At 36.5% G+C, this 26,697-nt stretch overlaps 1 protein-coding gene across 1 annotated transcript in view; it reads left to right on the forward strand.

The window, feature by feature from the left end:
- The window catches only part of LOC100754835 (gamma-aminobutyric acid type A receptor subunit alpha3), a 160,113-nt gene that overhangs the window by 81,739 nt on the left and 51,677 nt on the right, over window positions 1-26,697 (forward strand). The window contains exon 4 of the mRNA XM_035450193.1: window positions 6,728-6,948. Within this exon, the coding sequence (XP_035306084.1) occupies window positions 6,728-6,948 (221 nt within the window). The remainder of the gene's footprint in view (window positions 1-6,727; window positions 6,949-26,697) is intronic.

Below are 26,697 nucleotides of genomic sequence, written 5' to 3' on the forward strand. Positions count from 1 at the left end.
CCATGCAAAAAACTTAAGTCAAAATGGATCAAAGACCTCAACATAAATCCAGCCACACTGAACCTATTAGAAGACAAAGTGGGAAATACCCTTGAATTAATTGGTACACCAGTAGCACAGACACTGAGAACAACAATTGATAAATTGGACCTCCTGAAACTGAGAAGCTTCTGTAAAGCAAAGGACACAGTCAGCAAGATAAAACGGCAGCCCACAGAATGGGAAAAGATATTCACAAACCCCACATCTGACATTGGATTGATTTCCAAAATACGCAAAGAACTCAAGAAGCTAGTCTCCAAAACACCAAACAATTCAATTAAAAAGTGGGCTACAGAACTAAATAGACATTTAAATAGAACTAAATAGACATTTCTCAATAGAGGAATCTAAAATGGCTGAAAGGCGAATAAGAAAGGAAATGCAAATGCAAATGCAAATCAAAACAACTCTGAGATAGCATCTTGCTCCTTCCAGAATGGCTAAAATGAAAAACGCCAATGACAGTTTATGCTGGAGAGGATGTGGAGAAAGGGGAACACTCCTCCACTGCTAATGGGAGTGCCAACTGGTACAGCCACTTTGGAAATCAGTATGGTGACTCCTCAGGAAAATGGGAATCAGTCTACCACAAGATCCAGAAATTCCACTCTTATGCATATACCCAAAAGAAGCACATTCATACAACAAGGACATCTGTTCAACGATGATCATAGCAGCATTGTTTGTAATAGCCAGAACTTGGAAGCATCCTAGATGCCCCTCAACTGAAGAATGGATAGAGAAAATGTGGTATATTTACATAATGGACTACTATTCAGCAGAAAAGAAAAGGAAACTTGAAATTCGCAGGAAAATGAATGGAACTAGAAGAAACCATTCTGAGCAAGGCAACCCAATCACAAAAAGAATAACATGGTATGTACTCACTCACATGTGGATTTTAGACATAGAGTAAAGGATTACCAACCTACAGTTCACACTGCCAGAGAAGCTAGTAAACAATGAGGACCCTAAGTGAGATTTACATAGTTCCCTGTAGAATGGGAAAAGGACAAGATCTCCTGAGCAAATTGGGAGCATGGGGAGGGAAGAGGGAGCTAGGAGAATGAGAAGGGGAGAAGAGGAGGGGTGAGGAGGACACGAGGGAGCAGGAAGGTTGAGATGGGGAAGAAAAGAGGAGAGCAAGATAAGAGATACCATAATAGAGGGAGACATTATAGGTTTAAAGAGAAATCAGGCACTAGGGAAATGTCTGTAGGTCTACAAAGATAACACCAAAGAACCATCTAAGCAACAGTAGTGAGGCTACCTTACATGGCCTCCCCTGATAAGGAGATTGATGACTGACTTATATGCCATCTTAGAGCCTTCATCCAGTAGCATATAGAAGTAGAAGCAGACACCCAAAGATAATCACTGAACTGAACTGGAATCCACTTGCAGAGAAGAAGGAGTGATGAGCAAAATGGTCAAGTCCAGGCTGGTGAAACCCACAGATACAGCTGACCTGAACAAGGGGGAGCTCTTGGTCCCCAGACTGATAGCTGGGAAACCAGCATGTGACTGATCCAGACTCCATGAACGTGGGTGTCAGTGAGGAGACCTCTGAAAACTATGGGGCCTTTTATAGTAGATCAGTACTTATCCCTAGCATAGGAATCTTATTTGGGCGCCTATTCCATACAGAGGAATACACCCTGAGCCTAGACACAAGGGGGTGGGCCATATCCCAAAGGACATGACAGACCCCAAAGACCCTCTATGGAAGGCCTCACCCTCCCTGGTGAGCAGAAAGGGTATGGGATAAGTAGGGTGTTAGTTGGAGTGAGGGCAGTGTAGGAGGGCAAGGAGAAGGAACTGGGATTGACATGTAAAATAATCTTGTTTCTAATTTAAATAAAAAATGGAGAGAAAGAAAAAAATTGTACAAACTTTTAGTGGGCATGTTTGAGTTTCTATAGGGTATGTGCTTATAGATAAGCTCTGAGATTCATATGACCTATGTATGCTTTACTGTTTTTATATGAGTTCAAATACTATTGTGATGTGCCAACTTACATTCCCATTATCTAGGTCCAATGACTCCATTTCTATAAACTTTTTTAAATGTTTCAAATTGTCACACTTTATATGTGTACATTTATGGATATGAAATAATACTTAATTGATTATATTAACACTTCTGATTCACATGGATGTTAAGGACGTTTTCAAACTGTGCTACCATCCCTGTAATCAAAAATCTCACCCAAACCCTGTTTCCTGGTGTTGTCTCTTTAGGAAAATATTTATTGCATTTGTGTGTGTGTGTGTGTGTGTGTGTGTGTGTGTGTGTGTGTGTGTGTGTGTGTGTGTGTTTAGTGCTGACCACTTGAGATCAGATAACCTATCAGGAGGCTCATCCCTGAACAAAATGACTGAAGACCACATTTGAAAATGGAAATATCTCCTATATTCATGGATTAGTAAATGACAATTACACCCAAACCATTCTACAGATTCAATGCAATAGTGATCAAAGTACTCAGACATTCTCAGAAATAGAAGAAAAACTCCTAAAATGCATATTGAGCCACATAAGACCCCAGAGAGTCAAAACAATGCCAAACAAAATGAACAGGGATGGAAGGATTAGCATTCTAGATTTCAAGATCTATTATTTCCAATACAATGATCAAGGAATATCTCTGATGTAGTGACGTTCAAAGGACTTTTATTTTCCACTTTAGATGCTCCTTTAAAAAAGTGAATGATACTTTAAATCAAAGACAAAAGTGTTTATCAGATAGTCCATCTTTTCTGTATTGCAAACTTTGTTTTGGATCATCCTTAAACGAAGCTGAATCATTCCAGTCTTTCTGTTTCATGTCATCTGAGCTTTACCCTAATTTCTTCTGTTTTATTCTCTCTTCTTTTATTTCCATAATGTTGAAACACTTTAAATATATCCAATTGTTTTTCTTACTTTTTTGTATTTTATATCCTTTCAATTAAATTCATGTTAACAATTACCTTAAATGTTAACATATTTATTTGGCAATTGAATGGTATTTCATATCTCTACTCTCTTTCCAAATCTTATAAATATGTACTAATTCACGTTTTATTCCCTTCTTCCATGCAGCTTGTTCTAATTAGTTTTTCTAACTTACTCTCCTAGTCTTGATTAGCCATTTTTAAGTTTATGAATGCTTTTGCCAGTGCTTGTGCTTGTCATTCTCTGTTACATATTCACAAGAGTCTCACTTTCAACTACAGGAACATACTCTTTTAGAAGTCATTTTGAGAAGACCTATTTAATCATTTACTTATATTTGTGCATAGAGCATATACATGTTAGATAGAGTTTCAGATGCTGAAGGAATAGCAGTGAACAGAAAAATGTCCCTACTATAATAGAATTTCCAGCTAGTTGGAGTGAAAGACACATTTTTGTCAGTGCTGTGAATAAGACAATTAGCAAATGGTCAGGAGAAGGAGGATTGCTATTTGTTTATGGTAAAATGATCAAAGAATTTCTCTTTACTGCACAGTCCACTGAAACTGAAGGCTGTGATGAAACCCCTCCATAAGAAAAGCCAGAGTTAGAATGGTCCTTCAGTACTACATTCTCTGACTTACTTTGCTTGTGTAAAATTAGGTTAATGTTTACCTAGCTCTGTGAGTTATACAATTATGGAATAACAGTTATTTCTTTTCCCCTTTGGCATTTCCAAAATATGTGTTCATTGCCTTTTTGACTTCTCTTGTTACCCTTAAGATGTCTGATGTTAACCAAATTGATGGCTCTTAGTTCATCCACTTTTTGATATTTTTTGAGTGTTTGTTCTGGGTTAGCTTGGCTCTATTTTAATTTATTGACTTTGCAGCTCGTTATTGTTCTTAAAACTACAGATTAATCTATTTCATCAGTTCTGGAAAAGTTCATCCATTAGTATAATGAAAATTGTTCCTCCCTCACTTTCTCTATTCTCTTATGTTTAGAATTTCCAATATCCCCTGAAACTTTTCCCTTTGTTCTTGTTTAAATGATAGGAAAGATTCATCCTCATATTTATCACTATTTATCTGTCTGCAATGTAAACTGGCAGGTTTTCCTCATATATATTGATCTCTTCGTCAGTAATATCAATTCTACTACTGATTAAATTTTTATACTAACTCATTTTTTTTCACTTCAAGTATGTCACTTCAAGTAGGCCACTTTTCAAACCTGTGTTTTATTTCTCTCTCTACCCTAAATCTTTGTAATTTTACCATCATATCATTCCTAATCTCCATTTGATAATTATATTGTATGAGGTCTTTGCAGTTAGTCTAATTTGGTTATATAGCATACAAGATAATTGACAATTTCCTTATGTCTTTTGTTGTGGATTACAATATTCTTTTTACCATGCATTCATCCTTGGCATCTGACACCAGTTTTATGCTAATTTCTCAGTTTGAATGTTTTAGATTAAGCACATCAATGTACATTCATTTGAACATCAATCCAAGATTAAATGAGGTTGAATTTCAATAGAAATGTCTGTCCTCTCTGTTTACCCACTTGGTTTTCGAATTTTTGTGCTGTGGCTTATTCTGTCTTGCACATTTTATCTAGTTCACCCCTTTTGCTGAGGTTGGAGCTTTTCAAGATTGTGATTTTATGTGGGAGTCTAGTTCTAGTTTATAGGCTTAGAGAGTCCCAGTTTATACCCGTTGTCCTAATTATTTTTAAAGCCTTTGCTCTCTCAAAAGTGTTGCAGTTCAGGCAACAAATTGTAGGATCTTCCCATTCTTAGGGATGTGCATGGGATCCTGGAGGAAGAAAAGAACCAGACTGTTTAATTGACAGAAAAGATCTCAAACATGAAGGCAACAATGTATGTCAGGGAAGAGTTTATTCAAGGTGTGACCACAGCAGTTAATGGATCAGATTTTCATCTACTTATAACTGCTATTTCATTTTTTAACCTGGCTAGCTGAAGGATATCTCTGTGCCTTTTGTCCTTTTTAGTTTTTCCTTTTATTTAGAATTCAAAACAAAATGAAAAATTGAATTCAAAATTATTTAGTAAAAATATATGTAGCATTCTAGCTGTCAGCCATCAATAAAATATGGCTAATTTGACAATTTTAAAAAGCAGAACTTTAAAGTTTGGCTAAAATTTAATACAAAGCACATAAAGCCTGTGAAATATATTTTAAAGGTCAAAATTATTTTTGTGCATTCACATAGCCATTCAATGCTTAACTTTATTGAAATTCTTAATTCTTACGCATTATGGATATTTATAAGGTATTCTTATTGGCATTCTCATTGTAGGTGAATAATTTTTCCTTCTTTTTGACTCTAGTGATTTTTATTTTCATTAAAAATATTTCATTTTTTAGAAACCTTTTTCACAAAATAAAATGTAATGAGATTAAACAAAAACCATCACACTGAAGTTGGACAAGTCAAACCAGCAGAAGGAAATGAACCCCAAGGGAAGGAACTAGAATCAGAGACACACTTGTTCACACACTCAGGAGTCCCATAAAAACCTTAAACTGGAAGCCATACTATATACTCAGAGGACCTGGGGCTGAACCATACAGGCCCTGTGCTTGCTGCTTCAGTATCTGTGAGTTTATATGAGCTTTTCTCCTGTTGAATTGGAGGACCTTTTCCTGGTGACCTCCATTCCCTCTGGCTCTTACGTTCTTTACACCTCCCTTCTGCTGTGTTGCATGAGCAGTGAAGGATTTGGCTGGAGTTTGTAATCAGATGTAGGGATTTATATTCTCAGATGGTTGCTTGCTTTAAGAAACTGACCAGCAACTGTAGGCCATGTTCTTAGTCTGAACTTTTACTGTGACACATTAAGCTAATGAAATTTTCAGAGTTTTGACAGCTAAGTTGTGATAGCTTCGAAAATTTCTTCTATTTAAACAGTGGCAAACTCACAAATATCACAAAGCATATTTATTTGAGCTAGTAGAGGACTGCTCTATTTTTTTAAAAACCCGTTTTTTATTATAATATATTTATGGGTAGTCCAACATTCTGCCAGGAATGAAAGTAGACAATATACTCATATTCTGGAGCCCATCCCTCTGTGGCACTCTTTCTTTCAGGAGTATCACATCTAGTATTCTAGATTTCCTGACAACTTGCCTATAACATTATGTATGCCAAGAGAATTCTAGATTTGTAGATCATGTACAAGAAAAAAAAAGAAATGGCTGTGGAAATTTCTCACTCAGCGAAGAGCTCATTTCATATGCATGAGGACCTGTTTAAATCCCTTGGCCACATGTAAAAAGCTGGAGCTCACATGAAATTTGTATTAACATTAATGGTTTACTTTTATGGTTATGGTTGTAATGACCTTTAATGTTCATATGAGATCATTCATCAATAAAGACAGAGTGTTTTTTACTAGAGATGTCATAGCACAGAGAAGAATAATCTTGTGCTCAACTTGTATTGTACATAGAGCAGTGCTAGCAATGGATTTTCTAGTAAGATATGTTAGATATATGATTAGATATATGTATCATCAGTAATGAGTAATTTCATACCTATTGGTTAACATGGCAATAATTTTCAGTCATTATCATTTGTCATACTCACCAGTAAATACATCTAATAGACTCCTCCTCTATATCACAGGAACTATTCAATTAATATTTACCAATGGCATTGTGGATGCTCTTCAGAACCCTACTGAAACATTGTTTCTCTCTGTTCTAGGAATATACTATTGATGTATTTTTTAGACAGACATGGCATGATGAAAGACTGAAATTTGATGGGCCCATGAAGATCCTTCCACTGAACAATCTTCTGGCTAGTAAGATATGGACTCCTGACACTTTCTTCCACAATGGCAAGAAATCAGTGGCTCACAATATGACCACACCCAACAAACTGCTTAGACTGGTAGACAATGGAACCCTCCTCTATACAATGAGGTAAGAGAGTGGTAACCCCCGCACTCAAAATATTTTGGAGCTAGGACTTGTACTAAAAGTACTAGGTTTTAGGTTTTACACTGAAAATTCCTTAGGTTTAACACATGGACACATGTATCTTATATTTTAATATATACTCAATAATATATACATATATAAATTCAACAGTTTTATATACATACTATTCTTTTAAGTTTATAGATTTCTATATTTTGAAAAGCATATGTATATATATGTATATATATATATATATATTCCAAGTTTATATGCTTGTACATACATATTGATGCATAAGCACACTTTTAGTACATTTACATTTATACACACATGCATATTCTATATTCCATATAGAAACATATAAACATTCTGAGACAAAAAGAAGTGTAAGTTTATATTTATAAATATGTACATCTTCAAAGAGTTATATTATGAACAGAGGCACACACATGTTCAAGAACACTTAAATATATAAACTTAAAAACATTCAAAGAGGCATAAACATTGTATTCATTAAAGCATGGTAGTTTTAGATGCAGTAGCCTAGCAGTCCAGTAATTGAATTATAAAAAACAAAAGAGATATTGATAGATATCCTCTAGAATATTTAACATTAAAATATTTTAGGTCTCATTGTCTGTGATATGGAAGTTTTATATGGATAAATTTCCTAAATAAGTTCAGATTACAACTATCATTGAAATATGCATAAAATATAAAACTGTGTACCTTCATACCTACAACACAATGCATGAAAACTGCACAGTTTTATATTTCAAGTTTATCATTATCATTTGACTGATTAAATGTTGTAGTAGGTAGAATAAAAATGGCCCCCATAGTCTCATATATCTGAATGCTTAGTCACCAAGGAGTACAACTGTTTGAAAGAATTAGAAGGATTAGGAGGTATGGCCTTGTTGGAGGAGATGTGTCACAAGCGATGGGCTTTGAGGTTTTGAAAGCCCATGCCAGGTCCAATCTCTGTCTGCAGCTTATGGGTCAGGATGTAGCTCTCATCTACTGCTCTAGTGTTATGCATCCTGCCATGCTTCCCAGGATAATAATGGACTAAACCTCTGAAAATTTAAGCAAGCCCCCAATTAAATGCTTTCTTTCATAAGAGTTGCCTTGGTCATGGTGTCTCTTCACAGCAATAGAACACTAAGATGCCATGGCATTTTGATGTCAAGAAGATTGATTTTGGAAGCATTTACAATATAATAATATTCTTTTATCCAACAAAGAAACACTTTCTTGTTTCTTGTGCTTTCTTTTTGTATTTTGTTAGATTCACTGTTATCAGTTTTACTCCCTGAACCCTGTGTCCATATTAATGATTGTCAATTCTGATTTGTTGAGATAACTTGTATCTAACAGGGAAATATAAACCTTTAATGTAGGTTCATCAAACACTCTACATCTGCTACCACAGTAGTCAAAGTGGGTCCTGCTGCCATACAAGCTGGCAACAGACACTTATAATTTATATTTGATGCTATTTTATAGGTATGGAGAGTGCAAATGTCATGGGATCATTCAGGCTTAGTCTAGGATTTCAAAAGAAAGATAAGGAGGCCAAGAGATATACAGCAAGGCAAAATTCCCTGGGCAGCCCTGAGAGGGAGGTACATGTAACCATGAAAGTGTAGCTGAAAATGCAGGTACTTGGGAATGCCAGGAAAATGCAATGTCTGCTGAGGAAAATTGATGGAAGTGATTAGAGCCAGAACAAGGAAGAAACCATATAGAATATATCTGGAAAGGTAATAAGATTCAAGGATGCCTGAGTCCTTTCTGCTCCTGTGATTCTAAACTTAGAAGTCTGAGTTTTGGTCCCTTTATTTGGCAAATTCCTCCTGTCTCTGTTCCTATTCCTCCTGTTTTGAAATGGGGATGTTTAATATTTTTCATTGTAAATTGGAAGAATTTATTTTCATCTTACAGGAGGTCATAGTTAAGAGTTTTCCTTGAGTATTGGTAAAGAGTTTGGTCTTTTCAGCAGTGCTCAAACTGAAGGGAAAGAATTAATATGGTTTGGATGATAAAGAAACATATAGTGTTAGTGCCATATTTTTATTTGCAGGTTAAATATGGCTTGAGGAAGTGTGTTTTAGTGTCAAACCTCACAAGGCATGAATAATCTTGATTGGCAAGTTGTTTGAAATTGAGGAATGACTAAGAAAGTTCTGAAGCATACCTCTGTGTGTGGGCTAAGTACTTTCAAAAAGAAAAAATGAACTAAGACAAATATTGTTAGCATCAATCCATTAAATGACAATGGAATTGTTTCTTGATACTATAAATGTTGATAGATATGTTAAAGGATTGGATAGCTTTTAAAAGATGAGAATGAACAGTAGAACACTATATTAGCAATGCCTCTTACAGTCATTGGCATCAATATCAAATGAACACAGTGCTTACCAGTGTTCTACTCACTGACTTTTGTAGTCTTCATAACTACCTTAAGGACTAGGGACTATCATCTCTATCTTAGAGATGAGGAAACTGAGAAAGTGGAGAAAATGGGGATGTACAATGTCTATACAGTAGTTAAAGGTCAGGTTCTATTTGCTATAAATGAGAGTCTAGCACATATTTGTCAGATAACAGAAAAGAGCAGATAGAAAGATAAATACTGAGGACACCGCAGAAATAACATTTTTTATTTATTTAGAAACAATCTTATTTTATTTATCAATCCCCCAGTTGCCTCTTCCTCTCATACGCCCACTCCCCCCACCGATCCCCCACTCCCCAGCAACTTCCCAAGGATAGTGAGGCCTTCCATGGGGGAATCCGCAAAGCCTGTCACATCATTTGGGGGAGGGCCTAGGCCCTCCTCCGTGTATCTGTGCTGAAATATTATCCCTCCATAGGGAATGGGCTCCCAAAGTCTATTTGTACACTAGGGATAAATACTGGTTCCACTGTTAGAGGTTCCATAGACTGTCCAGGTCTCCTAACTGACACCCACATTCAGAGAGTTTGGTTGGGTCCAATGTTGGTTCCTCAGCTTTACGATTGGGGTTCCTGTGCTCTCACTAGGTCAGGTCAACTGTTTCTTCGAGTTTCTCCAGCATGGTCTTGACTCCTTTGCTGATCATTCCTCCCTCTCTACAACTGGATTCCAGAGTATGGCTCAGTGATTAGCTGTGGGTGCCTGCTTCTGTTTCCATCAGTTACTGGATGAAGGCTCTAGGATGGCAATTAAGGTAGTAATCAATCTCACTATAGGGGAAGGACATCAAAGGCGGCCTCTCCAGTACTGCCTAGAATCTTAGTTGGGGTCATCTTTGTAGATCTCTGAACATTTCCCTAGTGCCAGAATTCTGTTTAAACCTATACTGGCTCCATCTCCTTCTGGCCTCTACTAGCACTATGCTCAAATGCATCTCTCTCTCTCTCTCTCTCTCTCTCTCTCTCTCTCTCTCTTTCTTTCTTCTTCCCTTCCTCCATCCCTCCCTCCTCCTCTTCCCCCTATCTCTCTCACGCACATACACATACACACACAACCAAATAAAAATAAATCTTATAAAGAGAAATATTTGAGTTTTAGTGGAGAGGAATTCAGAAAAGAAAAGCAATGATGTAATACTGAACTGTGAAGAGAGAACATGAAGATGCATCTTAAGAAGGGTCAAAGATAAAGCAAAGCAAATGATTAGTCACCCAGAAGAAGAGAATAGCTTTTGAGAGCTCTATACTCTGAATCAAACAAGGTAGAATCATACAAAAAAATGAGGATTTATGAGCTAGGTAGAATGCCTTCATGTTTATTTTGAAGTGTAGTACCCAGACAGAACAGAAGTACTGAAGGTTGATGAAACTGTTATTTTCCTAGCATGGCAGAGTGTGTACCTTGGATCCCAGAAGGTGGGCATGAATGAGGCTCAAAACTCCAAGATAAAATCTTGGCTCTTTTTATGGCTCCACAAGTGATTCATCTAGTGACCTTCATGAGTCACAAGCTGTTTCCTTTCTTCAGTTCTTCATTTAATAACACTAGCTGCTGTCTGCCTTGCAGCAACATAGAAAGTAGAAATTGCATAAGGCCTGCAGACCATTTAGAATTTCTCAGAAAGACTCACTCTGTAGCACCTGTTATTACTATTGTAATGTTCATTAGTTTTATTCTGGATTCCACCAGAAATATTTGAAGGAGAGCTACTTGGAAAAAATGAATCAGGTCTTTTATGAGTATGCAATTAGGACAATTAGAGAACTTTTGCCTTACCTCATCTTGGAACTTCAGGATGACCATGAAATGTAGGCTAAGCCCTATTTCCACTGCTTACCTCAGCAGCGCACATACTAAAATTGGAACAACACAGAACTTTCACAGAACTAGCTCAATATGACATGCACATTTATGAACTATTCTAAACTACCCAAGATAGAGTATATCATGAAATTTTTCTTTATTAATGATATAATTCTTACAGATGAAACAAGGATAAATATGTAATGTTCATCATACCTGATGTCAGTAAAATAGTAAGAATCCTCTTGAGCTTCGATGGAAAGTACTCACAAAATTTAACTAGATTTTACTCCATTGAGTCATGTGCCTAACAACATATTTATAGAAACTTATTATGTGTAAGACTCTGAAATGTACCAAGCTACAGAGATAAGTAAGACTCCCTTTACCTTTTAAAGACTTCATAGTATTGTATGGGCTTGGGAGATGGCTCAGTGGTTAATAGCACTGGCTGCCTTTTCCGAGGACCCGGATTCAATTTGCAACACACACATGGAAGCTCACAAATGTATGTAGCTCCAGTTCCAGGGTACCCAACATCCATATAGAAACACACATGTAGGCAAAAGACCAACGCACATAAATTAAAAAGACTTCATAGTATTGTAGTTAAGGAAGCATGCATAATAATACAAACCCCTTCATAGGTAGATGTACAAAATATCATGGAATCATAGGAGAAGAAGGAAATAAAATAAAATAATACCCAATTACAGGAATGTATGGACACATCTAGTATATCTCTTAAAAATAAAAATAAATTCCCATAATTTTAGTACCAAGATATTTTGTATCTCATACAGAAATCTTTCCAAATATTAACATCATTTCCCTCTACCCTTTATTTCTATTTACTTTTCATTTTTTGAAATTAAAATATAATTACATTGTTTTCCTTATGTTCTTTCCTCTCTCCAATAAGATTTACACTTTAGATAGAACACTCTGAAAGCATGAACACGGCAAATTGAAGGGAGGGAAAGATGATGAAGAAAGTGCTTAACAAGGAAGTTGCTAATAACAGATACCTTTTGAGAACTGCTGAGTACTGAATTCCTACTAAATCTTAGCAATAACTATTTAATATATATGACTATAAACATTTGTTATGTTTATTGAACTGATATAGAAGATGAAATTTAAAAAATATACAAATGAGTTTCCCAAGATTTTGCCATTATTTTGTTATATACAATCTATATTGCCTCAGACTACTTTTATTCCAGCAAATAAAATTTTGATGGAGTATGTTCTAGAAGTAGCATGCACAGTGCTTGATGCCTGGTCAGAAGATTTTATAATGAAAGAAGTCTCCTAGGAAAATACAAATATTAAAGTATGTGAAGAGTTATCCAAATGTTAAAATTACCATTGAGTGTCAAAGAGAATTGTGCTTTTGGCTAAGACAGGGACATTAGAACTTCAAGACCAGCCTTGGTGACATACTGTAACTGTGTTTTTTGTGTTTGTTTTGTTTTTTAATAATGTGGGTAGAGTGCTGGCTCAAGCTAAAAGCACTTGCTGCTCTTCCAGAGGACACAAATTCAATTCCCAACAGCCACGTGTTGCTCAGAACCATCTGTAACTCCAGTCCCATGGGATTCAATACCCTCTCTGGCCTCCTTGGACATCAGGCATGCATGCATGCAGTATATAGACATAGATGCAGGCAAAACACCCATACGCATAAAATAGAATAGCAAAATAAAAAAGAAACAAATGTGAGTGACATGATGAGATCCTTTGTGCTAACACACACAGCTACACCACAAAATGTATGATAGTTAAAATGTGATTGATGGGATGGAAATGTATTTCTTGTTCTTTCAAGTTTAATGCAGATATCCTTCTTTGGCAGTAGGGTCATTTGTGAGTAATGTGTTCAAAGACCCAAGGGCTTTACCATATTCAACACATTATTTCCAACAGTGCTGACTTGTTTGTATGAAGTGAGTCAGAGGAAGAACAGAGATTGGGATGTGGGAGATGACCATGGGTTAGCTAGGCTTTGAGAGCACACTCATTTCTAGTAGCTTTCTTTTGATGGAAGGGGTTATCTGTATATGCCTTACTAGCTAGCAAACCAAGCTGGGAAAATATATGCTGCTCTGTGCAAAAAGAATTCTAGATTTGTTTTAAAATTAAAACATCTGGTTGTATTCTTGAAGGATAAATTGGCAATGAAGATACTAGTTAGTAGATCATTTATGATCCAGGGAATGACAAGGCCTTGGACAAAGGTAAGGGAGATTCAGAATAGTAAAGCAAACAAGAATGAAAGATATTTCTATAGAACTTAGAGGCTAAGTATTCAGAATGTATGTGATATATTTTCCCTGGACACTGAATGGATTGCAGTTCTATTAATAAGAATTAAAAAACAAACTCAGAGGCAGGAAGATCTCTGTGAGTTCAAGGCCAGCCTGGTCTCCAGAGCGAGTGCCAGGATAGGCTCCAAAGTTACACAGAGAAACCCTGTCTCGAAAAACAAAAATAAAAAAAATAAAAAATAAAAAATAAATAAAAAACAAACTCTAAATATTAGTGAGGAATTCAATATTTAGCTAACAAAAGGAGAAGGCTATAATTTTGTACTTCTTGAGGATTTTCAATGTGCCAGACACTGTATTAAGTGCTTTATACATATTTGTCTCATTTAATCTTCATAGCAAATATCATGTACATTTAGTGCTGAGTCATAGTACATCATTATGATTATGATTAAGGAAATGGATTGTGCAGTAAGATAGTTCCTAGGCCATTCTCTGTTAAATGATATGAAGTACAGTGATATCTGGCCTTTAAAGCCATTGCCAATAGTAAATGTGATAAGGTGTGAGAACTGTGTGATATATTCTGACATGTGGCCACTCTGTCTGCTGGTTTTAATTTGTTGTTGATATCCTCAAACTTATAGTAAAGAAACTGGAATTTCATTAGACCAAAGTTACAACCCTAAAAGAAGAGCTACTCAGAAACCAATTAACAGTTAAAACATATTTTCTTTCCCACACTGCAATTCACCACTTATTCAAATACACTGATGCTTGGGAATCACTTTTAAATGATGAATATGAGCTGTACATGATGAGCTGCATTGGGAAGTGCAGGTCTGGAAACCAGGAGAGCTTTCACACAGTAGGGGTTTGTAAAATAGAATACATTGTACAAAGTGTCTTTTATGTCTTCTGTTATGCAGTAATAGTGTCCTATATTTAGCTGAAAAACAAAGAAAATATTCACTGCTATCTTCATGTTGAGTCATCGAGAGGAATGTGATGTTTTGAACCAACTGAGAGATGATATCTGCCATGCTGAGATTATGATTCCTTCTTTCATTCTTTGAATTATTGGGTCAGTTTTGCCAAAGTGTTTGGGATGGGATAAAGATAGAACATTTGAATGTTAAAAACTCCATGATTCCAGGAACTGTTTTCCCTAAATTTTAATAGCAATGCTCTTCTTTCCCTACTTTAGATGGTAATACATTGCACTTGAGTTTTCATTATTGAGAGTGCCTCTGAAATGACCAGGAACCAGGGAAAGCATTTGTGTAACATTTTTAATAGTATGAGATTTAATGTAATCAGGGCAACCAAGCATTGATAACTTTCTTTCACACAGTCCTTTTTGTAATGGCTTTTGCTCTAGGGGACTCTTCTTTCAGTTCCTTACTCTCTGAGACACATTTAGTGAGCTTTACTCTAATAAACAGAAGCAAGAACATAGAAGAGATAGTGTTTCATTTGGGGATCTGAGGAGGCTTAGACTGAGGCAAGAAAGAATAAATAGTAGGGTTCTTCAGTCAGTCACAAGTGATGCTGTGTACTGAGTGCACCCATATATTGACAGGCATATAGCAATGATTTGCTATGTGTCAACCAGTATCCTAGGGATAGGTTATAATAGCAAACAGAAGTACTCTGTCAGAAGACAGGCAAACAGACAATTAGAAACCTATATGTTACGGATTGTAGTATTCTCACAAAGTGCTCTGGGGTTTCTGGGAGCTGTAGGACATCATGGTTTCCATATTAAATTAACAAAGCATCGTGGCATATGTAGTATTCAAGTAAAGATTAGAAGATGTGTTATACACAGAAAGAACAGGAATTTAGTCAGGGAACAAAGACGGATGCAGATTCTTCTGTGAAATCTTAAGTATTTGTTGATGAATGGAGAGTGAGGGAAAGTACAAATGTCAGAAAATGAGGATAGAGTTACACCTCTGAGGTAATTGTTGAGCTCACATGTTCCCTCTGTAGGCTACAATCAGTGATAAGGTGATGGCCTCCCTGCCTATGTACCGAGTCTCCTGTCTCTAGCTTGAGGATTTAATGGTTAGTCTACAGACAACTGGGATTCTGGTGACTAATGCACACATTGGTTTGGGCGTTTGGGAGGGCATATTTCAAGTGAGTCATCCTGTACTGATAATGGCTTTTAGTGATTTACTATCCTTTCTTTTGCACCATAAATTCAAGATCCTTTCCTTTACTCCACAATTACAGAAATAGTCTGCCTGGAAACTCTTTCTAGATAGTGTTGTCCATCCTGTAGATTTTAGAAATAACATCTTTCTAAGCACAGAACACATTGCTCCACTTGCAAAAGGTCTGTTGACAGATTATCTACAGTAGGGTTCACACTGAACTCCAAAGACCCTGTTATCCTGTGGAGTTTAAATTGGGAACTCCTATGTTCAATACTCTTTAGCAGGGTGTCGCCTGGCCAAACAACCAGGCCTTACAAATGTATCCAAAATTCTTTAGTCTTTGGAACTCTAGTCATCTCAAGACATTTTGCACCTTTTCATCTGGGGTTTCTTTTAGTTTGTGTCTCCACTTAGCAACATTCTAGGAATCATTGAAATGTTTTTCCTGTAGCAGCTATAATCTAGTTGATCCAGTTGCATCCATATTAATTCAATAGTTTAAATATAAATATGTAAATTAGGTAGCCATGCACATTTTAAGGTATGAAAATGTTGTGGTTAGTTCCACAGCATTCTGCATAATGAAAACCACAGGTTGTAGCATAAGGGAGGTACTGAAAATGGAAAATGGCTTAGCAAGGCAAGAATTATTATCAGGACATGAGGACCAGAACCTCATCTTCCAGTGGATCCTTGTACTTGTGCCAAGGGCAAATGAGTATGGTCTTAATTGGCTCAGCTAGAACAAAAATGTTGCTGTTGGTAGTTTATAGGCAGCCAAATTTATTGTTCAGTGTTCTAGAGAATTAGAAATCCAGATTAAGGCTCCACCAGATTCATTGTCTGGCCTTACACAATTCATTTCAAAGATAATGCCTTCTTGCTGTGTTCTACTTAACTGCAGTTGCTAACAAAGTTCTTTCAGGCCTCTTTAATAAAGGCTCTAATTCAATTCACAAGGGGTAGAGCCCCAATGACCTAATCACCCAAGAAATGTCCCACCACCAAACACTATCCCCTTGAGAAGTTCTAACATGAATTTCAAGAGGCCAAGAAGAAACCAGAGTGAACTCTGAAACTAGATTCTATAGCTTTGGGGCTTGGTTATTTTCTCACTATGTTTAAACTGTTGAGTGTATTCCTTCTAAAATCAAATGGTTTATCCATTGTATTCAATCTAGTGCAAGAGACAAGATGTGTGCATCTACCCCAAAATCTGAAAAACAAATGCAAAGCACAGTATAATAAACACAAGGGAAATACATGGTTTTTGCATGAATAGAATAGTAAAAAGAAAAATCCAGCAAATACCATAGTAGGAATAATCTTTCATAGGTATATTCATTTTGAAACTGTATTAGCAGGAAGGATGCAATCAGAACACTAAATAAACTAGTTATCAATTCATCTTATAATTCATAAGAGATCGAAAAGAAATTAGTTACTTAGTGGTGTTAAGTAAAGAGCAGGGACTCTTAGCTCAGTGATATGGCCTGATATTATCACTGGAATAAATACCTAAATTTGCTATATTTTGTCTCTCCCTTCTTCCCTAACTCTATTCTCCTTTTCACTTTGAGATTCTAATACATTTGTCTTCTGGCTGATGTGTAAACTTCCTCAGGCTGTAGAAAATGGTTGAAGTGTTTAATATCACTCTATCTTGAGTTTGTAGAAATACATTAAGCCAGTGTGGTGAAGCTTCATCTTTAAATTCAAATTCTTCTGTATCTATGGTTTTTATTCATAATAAAATCAAGTTTTGGAGCTTTAACTAGCATCTGTAAATATGCTATCAAAAAAAGGGGACTTAGCATGCCTTCTACCTGGCAGAACTGTGTTTTAAGTCTAAAGGTATTGTAGGGGAAGCTGTAGCCACCACTTCTGACACCAGATATAGTGGGAAATTACCAATACAGAGTCAGGTAGAAATATAAGGGTATTTAATAGGGAAAAGCCTTACTTGCAGAGTGACCTAGCCAGCCGGCATGGCAGCAGTCTGTACCGCAAGTACCAAAGTGAAACCGAAAGAGCAAACGCAATCACACTATGTCACTCTGGCTACGCCCTCACAAGCGTGGTCAGGCACACCTGTAGCCAGCCCCTAAGTAGGCGTGGCTACAGCTTCCCCTACAAGGTATTATTTTGTAAATTGACAAAACTTGTTTACATTCATGGCATATAAAATAATGTTTTTATGTAGGTATACAGTGAGAATTGGCTAAATCAAGCTAATTATCAAGTGCCTTATCTCACTTCTTTTATGGTGGAAGCACTGATTCTAATTCACAACTTTCAAGTTTGTAATGCATTTTTAGCTGGTTATTCTTTACTATATGATTTTAATGTTTTATTTACTGTTCAAAGTGTGTGGGTATGTGCGTGCATGTGTGTCTGCATGTGTGTCTGCATGCGTGTGTGTGTGTGTGTGTGTGTGTGCGCGCGCGCGCGCGCGCGCACTGACATATGTGCATGTGCAGAGGGACAAGAGTGCACAAGAAAAGCTTGCTTGTGGAATTCAGAGGACAGCTCTCCATTGGTTCTCTCCTTCAAACCTATGGATCTCTGTCATTGAACTCAGGTTTCCAGACTTGTATTGCAGCCATCCCTCAGTCTATTGTGGTACTAATTTGCATTGCTTTGATTAGTGATATTGAATAGCTTCTCTTACAACTGTTGACGATTTATTTATTTTTTATTTTTTTTGAGAAACGTGCATTTGGATCCATTGCTCTTTAGTAGATCATGTTTTCTTGCTTGGTTAATTATATTTTTGGATATTAACCCATGTTTCTAGATATTCTCTCCCATTCTATAAGCTATCACTTTATTGTGTTGATTGGTTCTTCTACTGTGCAGTAACTTTTTAATTTATTGTAAATCACAATTAATCTCTGCTTTTTAAAACCTGTGCTTTTGAAGTCATGCCCAAATATTCATTGTGCAGAATTGTGCCATGAAACTTTATTTACTCTGTGTTTTTTTTCCTGCAGCCATAGTTTTAGGTATTATGCTTAAGTTTCTAATTACATTTGATTTTACAAGCTGTATGAGATAAGAATCTCATTTCATGTTTCTGTGTATGGATGTATTATGGATGTATAGTTTTCATTATACCATTTGCTAAGGAGAATATCATTTCTGTTTTTTGTGTTCTAGGCACTTTGTTGAAAATCAATTGACCGTGAATATATGAATTTATTTCTGTGCTCTCTATTCCATTTGTCTATGCATTTATTTTTAAGTGAGTGCCATGCTCTTTTATTAGCAAATGTTTGTGGTATATTTGGAGCCAGGTAGTGTAATGCCTCTGCCTCTACTGTTTCTACTATTCAGGACAATAATACTAATTTGAATTTTAAGGGTGTGAAAAATGCTATTGGTATTTTGAAAAAGCTTTTGCTGAATATATATGTTATTTTGAGTAACACTTTTGCAATATTAATTATTTTGATAAGTAATTTTAGTCATATTAATTCTCCCAATCTATGAATAGAGAATATATTTGCATTTATTTTAACCTTTTTCAATCTTCCATTGTCGTTATATAATTTTTAGTGTGTGTATTAGTTAGGGCTCTCTGGATTAACAAAACTTATGGAATGAATAATAGAATAAGTCTCTCTCTGTGTTTGCCTCTATCTCTGCCAATCATATATGGGATTTATTAGAATGGTTTATAGGTTGTGGTCCAGATAATCCAACAATGGCTGCCTATGCATGGAAGGCCCAAGGATCCATTAATTGTTAACTTCACAAGACTGAATGTTTCAGCTGCTCTTCATGGTACACTGGAATCCCTAAGAAGTAGGCTCTAATGCCAATGAAGGAATGGAATTGCTACTGAGGTGTGAGAAAGCAGACAAAGAGCAAAAATTTCCTTCTTCCATGTCCCAATATAGGTTTCCAGCAGAAAGCATGGCACAGATTAGAGGTGGGTCTTCTCACCTCAAAAGATTTGTATTAAAAGTGGGTCTTCCCATCTCAAAGATCCAGATTACAAATGGGTCTTCACACTTCAGATGGTCCAAGTAATCGAAAATCCCTTACAAGTGTGCTCAGACATTTTTGGGTTTTAGTTCATTCCAGATGTTGTCTAGTTGACAACCAAGAATAGTCATCACAGCATGTACATAATCCACCTCCCTGAATAAATATATTCCTACATATTTTATTACATTGTAACAATTGTGAATGAAGTACTTTAGTGCTTCTTTTCAGTTACAAGGAGTTTATTGTTAAGGTATGAAAATACTGCTTTTTGTAAATTTATTTTATATCCTACAAATTTAATGAAATGTTTTGTTAATTTTTGTAGTTGGTTGGTGGAGTCTTTAAGATATTCTGAATATAATAGCCTGTTGTCTGGAAATAGAGACAATGTGACTTCCTTCTTTCCTAAATGAATGCCTTTATGTTTTTCTTTTGCCAAATAGGTCTAATTATGTCTTACATTAGAAGTGACAGGTAATTTTTGCTTATGGCTTGAGATAAGAGATTATTTTTATTTCTTAAAATTCTTTTATTTCCTTTTTAAAGGTTTTTTGCGGCAGGGTTTTTCTGTTTAACAGTCTTGGCTGTCTTGGAAGTCACTCTGTAGACCAGGCTGGCCTCAAACTCACAGACATCTACCTTCCAAGTGCTGGGATTAAGGCATGTGCCACCACTACCTGGCCCTAAAATTGTTTTTAAACATCTATTAATTGTACATGTTAGTCTTATTCAGTGTGTTACTTCAACAAATGCATGCATGCATGCTAATCAAACCAGCCCCTCAACCCTTCCTGTTCTTCAGTAATCCTCTTCTACTTTCCTGAGTTTTTCCCACACATTAAAGAACATCCATTACTTATCTTTCGGTGTATGACTTATTTTTACTAATTTGAAGTTCTCCACTTCTACTCATTTTCTTGTAAATGAGAAGACATCATTCTTCTTTTGTCATTGAACAGTACTCCATTGTGTGTTACAGCAGTTTTTCTTATATTTTTCTCCATTTGTGGATACCTAGACTGATTCTGTAACTTGGATATTGTCTCTACCATATTGATAAAGCACCAAACGTGTATACAGATACCTCTTTGGTGTGCTTTCATTTTTAAAGCTGAATATTCAGAATAGGTATGGATGGCTCATTTGCTAGTTATATTTTTAGTGTTTTGAAGAACCTGCACACTGCTTATGATAATGGTTGTAGTAACATACATTCTTCCAACAGTGAATCAGAATTCCATTTTTTCTATCTCCTCACCAGCATTTACCATTTCACTATTTTGGTTTTTGCCTTGAACTTGTAGAGCAGTTTGGTAAGAATGACATCTTAATGATATACACAGAATGTCATCTCAAATAAAGTCAGTTTTCATTTTTATTTTCCAATTTTAATCTCCAGTTATTTACATTGCCTAATTTTTAGGTAGATTTTTTAAAAATACAATTCACATGTAAGGTAATTCAGTCTCTTAAAGTGCATGATTAAGTCATATTTTAATATATTTGCGGTTGAATAACTATCACCAGTGGAAACCCCACACTCACAGATCTTTCCTTCTTGGAATTGCTAAAGTCTTTAATAAAAACTGAACAAAAATGAGCAGACAGCTTTTTCCAAGCTTCAGACTGAGCAATTTAGTGTTTCGCTATTAAGTGCAATGCTAATTTTCTTTTGAAAATGCCATTTGTCACTTGAGAAAATTGCCTTTTATTCCCATATTTTGAGAGTTTTAAATATCATGATGGGTGTTGGATGTCATCCCCTTGCTTTTGTTCTTGTATTAGTTTAATTTATTCTTTGCACAGCTACAAGAGTGATCCTAAGCCATTAGTGAAATTGAGTCACATTTATACTGAACCTCTTAAAATGCATCCATATTTCACCTGGTGAAAACCATTCATCCTAGAAGGCATTACATGATCCAGCCCATGCCCCACATTTTCCTCTGAGAACATGTATTCTATTAATGTCTCCTCTCAGTCTCTGCAATGTGTCAGGAGAAAGATTCTTGCCATTGCTGGAAGCAAACAGACACAGTTCTGCCCACGAGCCAGTGAATTTGCTTCTGTTCCTACTTTTACTGTTCGTTTCCTCCGTTTCTTACTCAGATGCCACCTACTCAATGCTCCTCTCCCCCAAAATACCGTATGGGAATTTTAATGCATGCCCCATGTTTTGTATCTAAGTCTTTTTTATCTCTTTCTAGGATATAGCATCTTTTAGTATACAGGTTAATTAACTTAAATTGTTTTATCATTTTTTTCCTTTCCATAGCCAAATGTAAACTCTAAGTTGGCAGTATACGAGCCCCTCATGTATTTTCACTGTTTAAATGATCGATGATTAACAATAATGCTCTGAATGCAGAACTGAGTCAGAAATCTGATATGTTGGATAATTTTGGACAAGTTTCTTCCTTTTTGTTTAACTCACATATAAAATCAGTGAGGGAATTAAACTAAATGCTTTCTTTCAGCCTTTTCTATCTTTGAGATTCTGTAAAAGAGAGTCTGGTTGATAATGGAGGTAGATTAAGATAATGTGCTACATAGAGAATGAAATTGAAGAAGATATCAGAAGATGGAAAGATTTCCCATGCTTGTGGATTACCTCTAGCGTTCATATGGTGGAATCAGCCATAAGCAAAAACAATCTAAAGATTCAATGCAACCCCCATCTGTATCCAAACACAATTCTTCACAGATCTTGAAAGGACAATTTTCATTTTCATATGGAAACACAAAAACTAAGATAGTTAAAACAATCCAACAATCTTGAATAAAAAAAAGAACTTCTGTAGGGATCGCCATCCCTAATTTCAAGTTGCATCACAGAGCAAGATAACAAGCCTGTTCATCAATGGAATCAAATTGAAGACCCAGACATAAATGCACATACCTAAGGGCACCTGATATTTTTATCAAGAAGCCAGAATTACACACTGGAGAAGAGATAGCATCTTCAATAAATGCTACTGACCAAACTGGATAGCTTTATGTAGAAGAATCCAAATAAATCCATACTTACCCTGCACAAAACTCAACTCCAAACGGATCAAAGACCTCAATGTTAAACCAGAGACACTGAATCTGATAGAAGAGAAAGTGGAGAATAGCCTTGAACTCGTTGGCATAGGAGATAACTTCTTGAACAGAACACCAATAATACAGGTACTAAGATCAATAATTAATACGTGGGACCTCATGAAAATGAAAAGCATCTGCACACCAGAGGACACCATCATTTAGACAAAGCAGCAGCCTACAGAATAAGAAAAGATTTTTATACACTACCCATACAATAGAGAGCTAATTTCCAAAATACGTAAAGAACTGAAAAACTAGATATCAAGAAAACAAATAACCCATTTTCAAAATGGTCTTCTTTTGGGACTCCTAACAGTGGGAGCAGGGGTTGTCTCTGACTTTTTTGCTGATTTTTGGGACTCTATTCTTCATACTTTGTTCCCTTGTCAAGCCTTAATAGAAGGGGGAGGTGCTTAGTCTTACTGTAACTTGATATGCCATGTTTTTTTTATATCCATGGGAGGCCTGCCCTTTTCTGCATAGAAATAGAGGAAGACTGGATGTGGGGGGGAAGAGGATGTAGGGAAGGGGCTGGGAGTAAAGGAGGGAGGGAAAGCTGTAGTCCAGGTTTAAAATAAATAAATAAATATTTTAAAAATAAAGTACAAACCTAAACATAGAATGCTCAAAAGAGGAAACTCAGATGGCCGAGAAACACTTAAAGAAATGTTCAACATCTTTAGTCATCAGGGAAATGCGAATCAAAATTGCTTTCAGATTTCATTTTACACCTGCCAGAATGGCTAATATCAATAAAACAAGTGACAGCTCATGCTTTGGAGAATATGAAGGGATGGGAACACTCCTCTGTTGCTGGTGGGACTGCAAACTTCTATGCTATGGAAATCAGTGTAGTGGTTCCTCCAGAACATGGTAATCAATTCACCTTAGGATTCAGTTCTACCACTCTGAGTACTGAGAAACAAAGAACACTACATCAGATTGGACTTATCTGTCTTTTCAGTTAGACTATCATCTTGGTTGAATGGCTAAAATCTAGGTCAAAATGTAGCCTATACTAAATGAATTCAAAGTGGTAAAAGAAAAAACTAAAATAAAATTAGTCATCCAGATATTGGAAAGAGGATCATACTGGTCACACAGCACACAAATTGAATAGCCATGGAATCAAAGAGTCTGGAAAGAGCCAGAGCCCAGTAACACAAGAAAATAAACTAGAGGGAAACAAGGTAGGATCATTCTAAGACTCTGAATGGACATAGACTTTGATTCTGAACAAAGAGTTAAGTATAAAGAATCTTTTCTTAGCAGAGCAGAAAGTTAGGAGGCCGACTGGGTCAGGGGAGAGCAAGAAAAGAGATACCTTAATAGAGGGAGCAGTATAGGTTTAAAGAGAAATCTGAAACTAGGGAAATGTTCAGAGATCCACAAAATGACTCCAACTAACAATCTAACCAATACTGGAGAGGCTACCTTAAATGCCCTTCCCCTATAATGAGATTGATGACTGCCTGCCTTAAATGCCATCCTAGAGCCTTCATCCAGTAGCTGATGGGAGCAGAAGCAGACACCCACAGCTAAGCACTGAACCATACTCCTGGAATCCAGTTGTAGAGAGGGAGGAGGGAATAGCAAAGGGGTCAAGACCAGCCTGGGGAAACCTGCAGAAACAGCTGACCTAACCTAATGACAGAACAGGGACTCCAGTTGTAAAGCTGGGGAACCACCACTGGATGGAACCAAGCCTTCTGAACGTGGGTGCCAATTAGGAGGCCTGTGTCGTCTATGGGACCTCTAACAGAGGAGCCAGTGTTTATCCCTAGTGCACAAATGGACTTTTGGAGCCCATTCCCCATGGAGGGATACTATTGCAGCCCAGATACAGGAAGGAGGGCCTAGGCCCTCCCCAAAATGATGTTACAGAATTTGATAAGCCCCCATGGAACACCTCACTGTCCTTGGGGAGTGGGTGAGGTGGGTTAGGGGTGTTGCTGACGGGCATGGGAACATGGGAGGAGAGGGAATGGTGAATTGATATGTAAAATAGTAATGTTTCTTAAAAATAAAATTGTTTAGCTATGTAAAGATGTGTTTCATTTATTTATGCTTCATTTGTTAAACTATGTAAAGTCGTCTTGTTGTTTCACCTTGTCTGCCTAAGACACCTGATTGATCTTATAAGAAGCTGAGTGGTTAATCACTGGGCAGAAGAGGGATAGGCAAGACTGGTGGGCAGAAGGAAAAGGGGAGCCAGCCAGCCAGGGATCAACCAGCAGGCCAGGGGCCAGCCAGCCAGTTGGAGGATAAGCAGCCAATTGAGGGCCAGACAGACAGGGGCCAGACATACAGACACAGAGGAAGCAGGAAAGTAAGCCGGACAGTACATACATGAGGTAAATGAACCTCAGGGTAGCACATGGATTAATAGAAATGGGTTAATTTAAGTTGAAGAAAACCTAGGCAGAAACAAGCCTAAGCTAAGGCTGGGAGTATCCATAATTAATAATAAGTCTCTGTGTCATGATTTGGGGGCTGGTGGTCCAAGAAAGGCTGCTAACTTGGATACTTAAAAAATTGTCATGAATTTGAAGAAAACTTCAATTTTAAATTAGTCTGTAATATTCCACCAATCTGACTTTTTAAAGGCATAAATGGGGACTTCAGAATTCACAGAAGAAGACACAAGAGCAAGACATTTCACAGAGAAACCTACTCCTCATATTGGATACTGAAAAGTTTCCATGAAGATTTAATAAAGAAAATTGTGTTCCTTTTCTCTGCGTACATTATTATTTCCAAGACACTGCCTCTTATGAGTAATGTCAAGCGGAAATTATTTTATGTCTATCCAGCAGCCTTTGGGATGTAGAGAATATGACCACAACAAATAAATTATAAAGGCTGGATACAAAGGTAGTGATTTCTGATTAGGAACAGAACTGGTCTATAATAACTTTCTTATCTTCCATTCTATCCATTTCTTGCCCATCCCACCTAACCAAAGAAAATGCCTCTGTATGTGTGGGCAGAGTTTGTCATTAGCCAGGCTATGATGTGTATGGGGGTGGGGGTGGGGGAGGCTGTGGGTGTGCTTGTGGTTCTTAGATTAATACTATTATAATCTCTTCAAGATTTTTCTGCAAAAGAAAAGACCATTACTATATCCAGGCTAATGTTCACAACTAGTGCTCTGTATTACTGGGTTGACCAAATAGGTAAGTATTGCTTTTCTCCTCCTACACCAGTAATCCATGTGAGGGAAATAATTATGGTCTATACCTGTCTTATTATTTCATATTTTCTTCATGTTTACCCACAACTACTTTATACATAGGAAATGTTTATCTAAATGTAACCACAGGTAATTTAAGCTTCTCTCACATGACTAATACATTCCCCAGGAGCTGAGGAGCCATTTACTCTCTAATGTATAGAAGGTAGCTAATGTAGCAAAACCTTTAGACTTGTTCCAGTCTTCCATGTTGTATGTTTCTGATCAAATCTCACAAACTCTTTATATTTGTGTTTTTGAAACAGAGATGATAATGATGCTCCCAGTATATTGCTTACAGAGGTCAAATAGAATCAACATCCTCTTTTATTACAGCCAACCAGGTTCCCTATGACATAAAGGGTTAGAAGCAGACTTGAATGGAATTACTCAATGTGAATATATATATATATATATATATATATATATATATATATATATAGTGCCAATGGCAGCTAAGCCTTAAAAGATTGGCAAGAATTGATAAGGAAGCATTTAAACAGATTATTTTGACAGACTAATGCAAGGAAATGAACGTATAAATATTACAAATTATACCCCATCAGTATTTCCACTGAGGAATTTAAGCATGATCCTTCCTATTTATACTTTTGTTGAAAGTTCTTCACATTAGACCTTTGAGGTTTCTGATTCCTTCCATTACCTTTGTATTTTTTGAGTGGTGTGTGTGTGTGTGTGTGTGTGTGTATGTGTGTGTGTGTGTGTGTGTGTGTGTGT

The sequence above is a fragment of the Cricetulus griseus genome, chromosome X (assembly GCF_003668045.3).
Source record: "Cricetulus griseus strain 17A/GY chromosome X, alternate assembly CriGri-PICRH-1.0, whole genome shotgun sequence".
In the NCBI taxonomy this organism is placed as follows: Eukaryota; Metazoa; Chordata; class Mammalia; order Rodentia; family Cricetidae; genus Cricetulus; species Cricetulus griseus.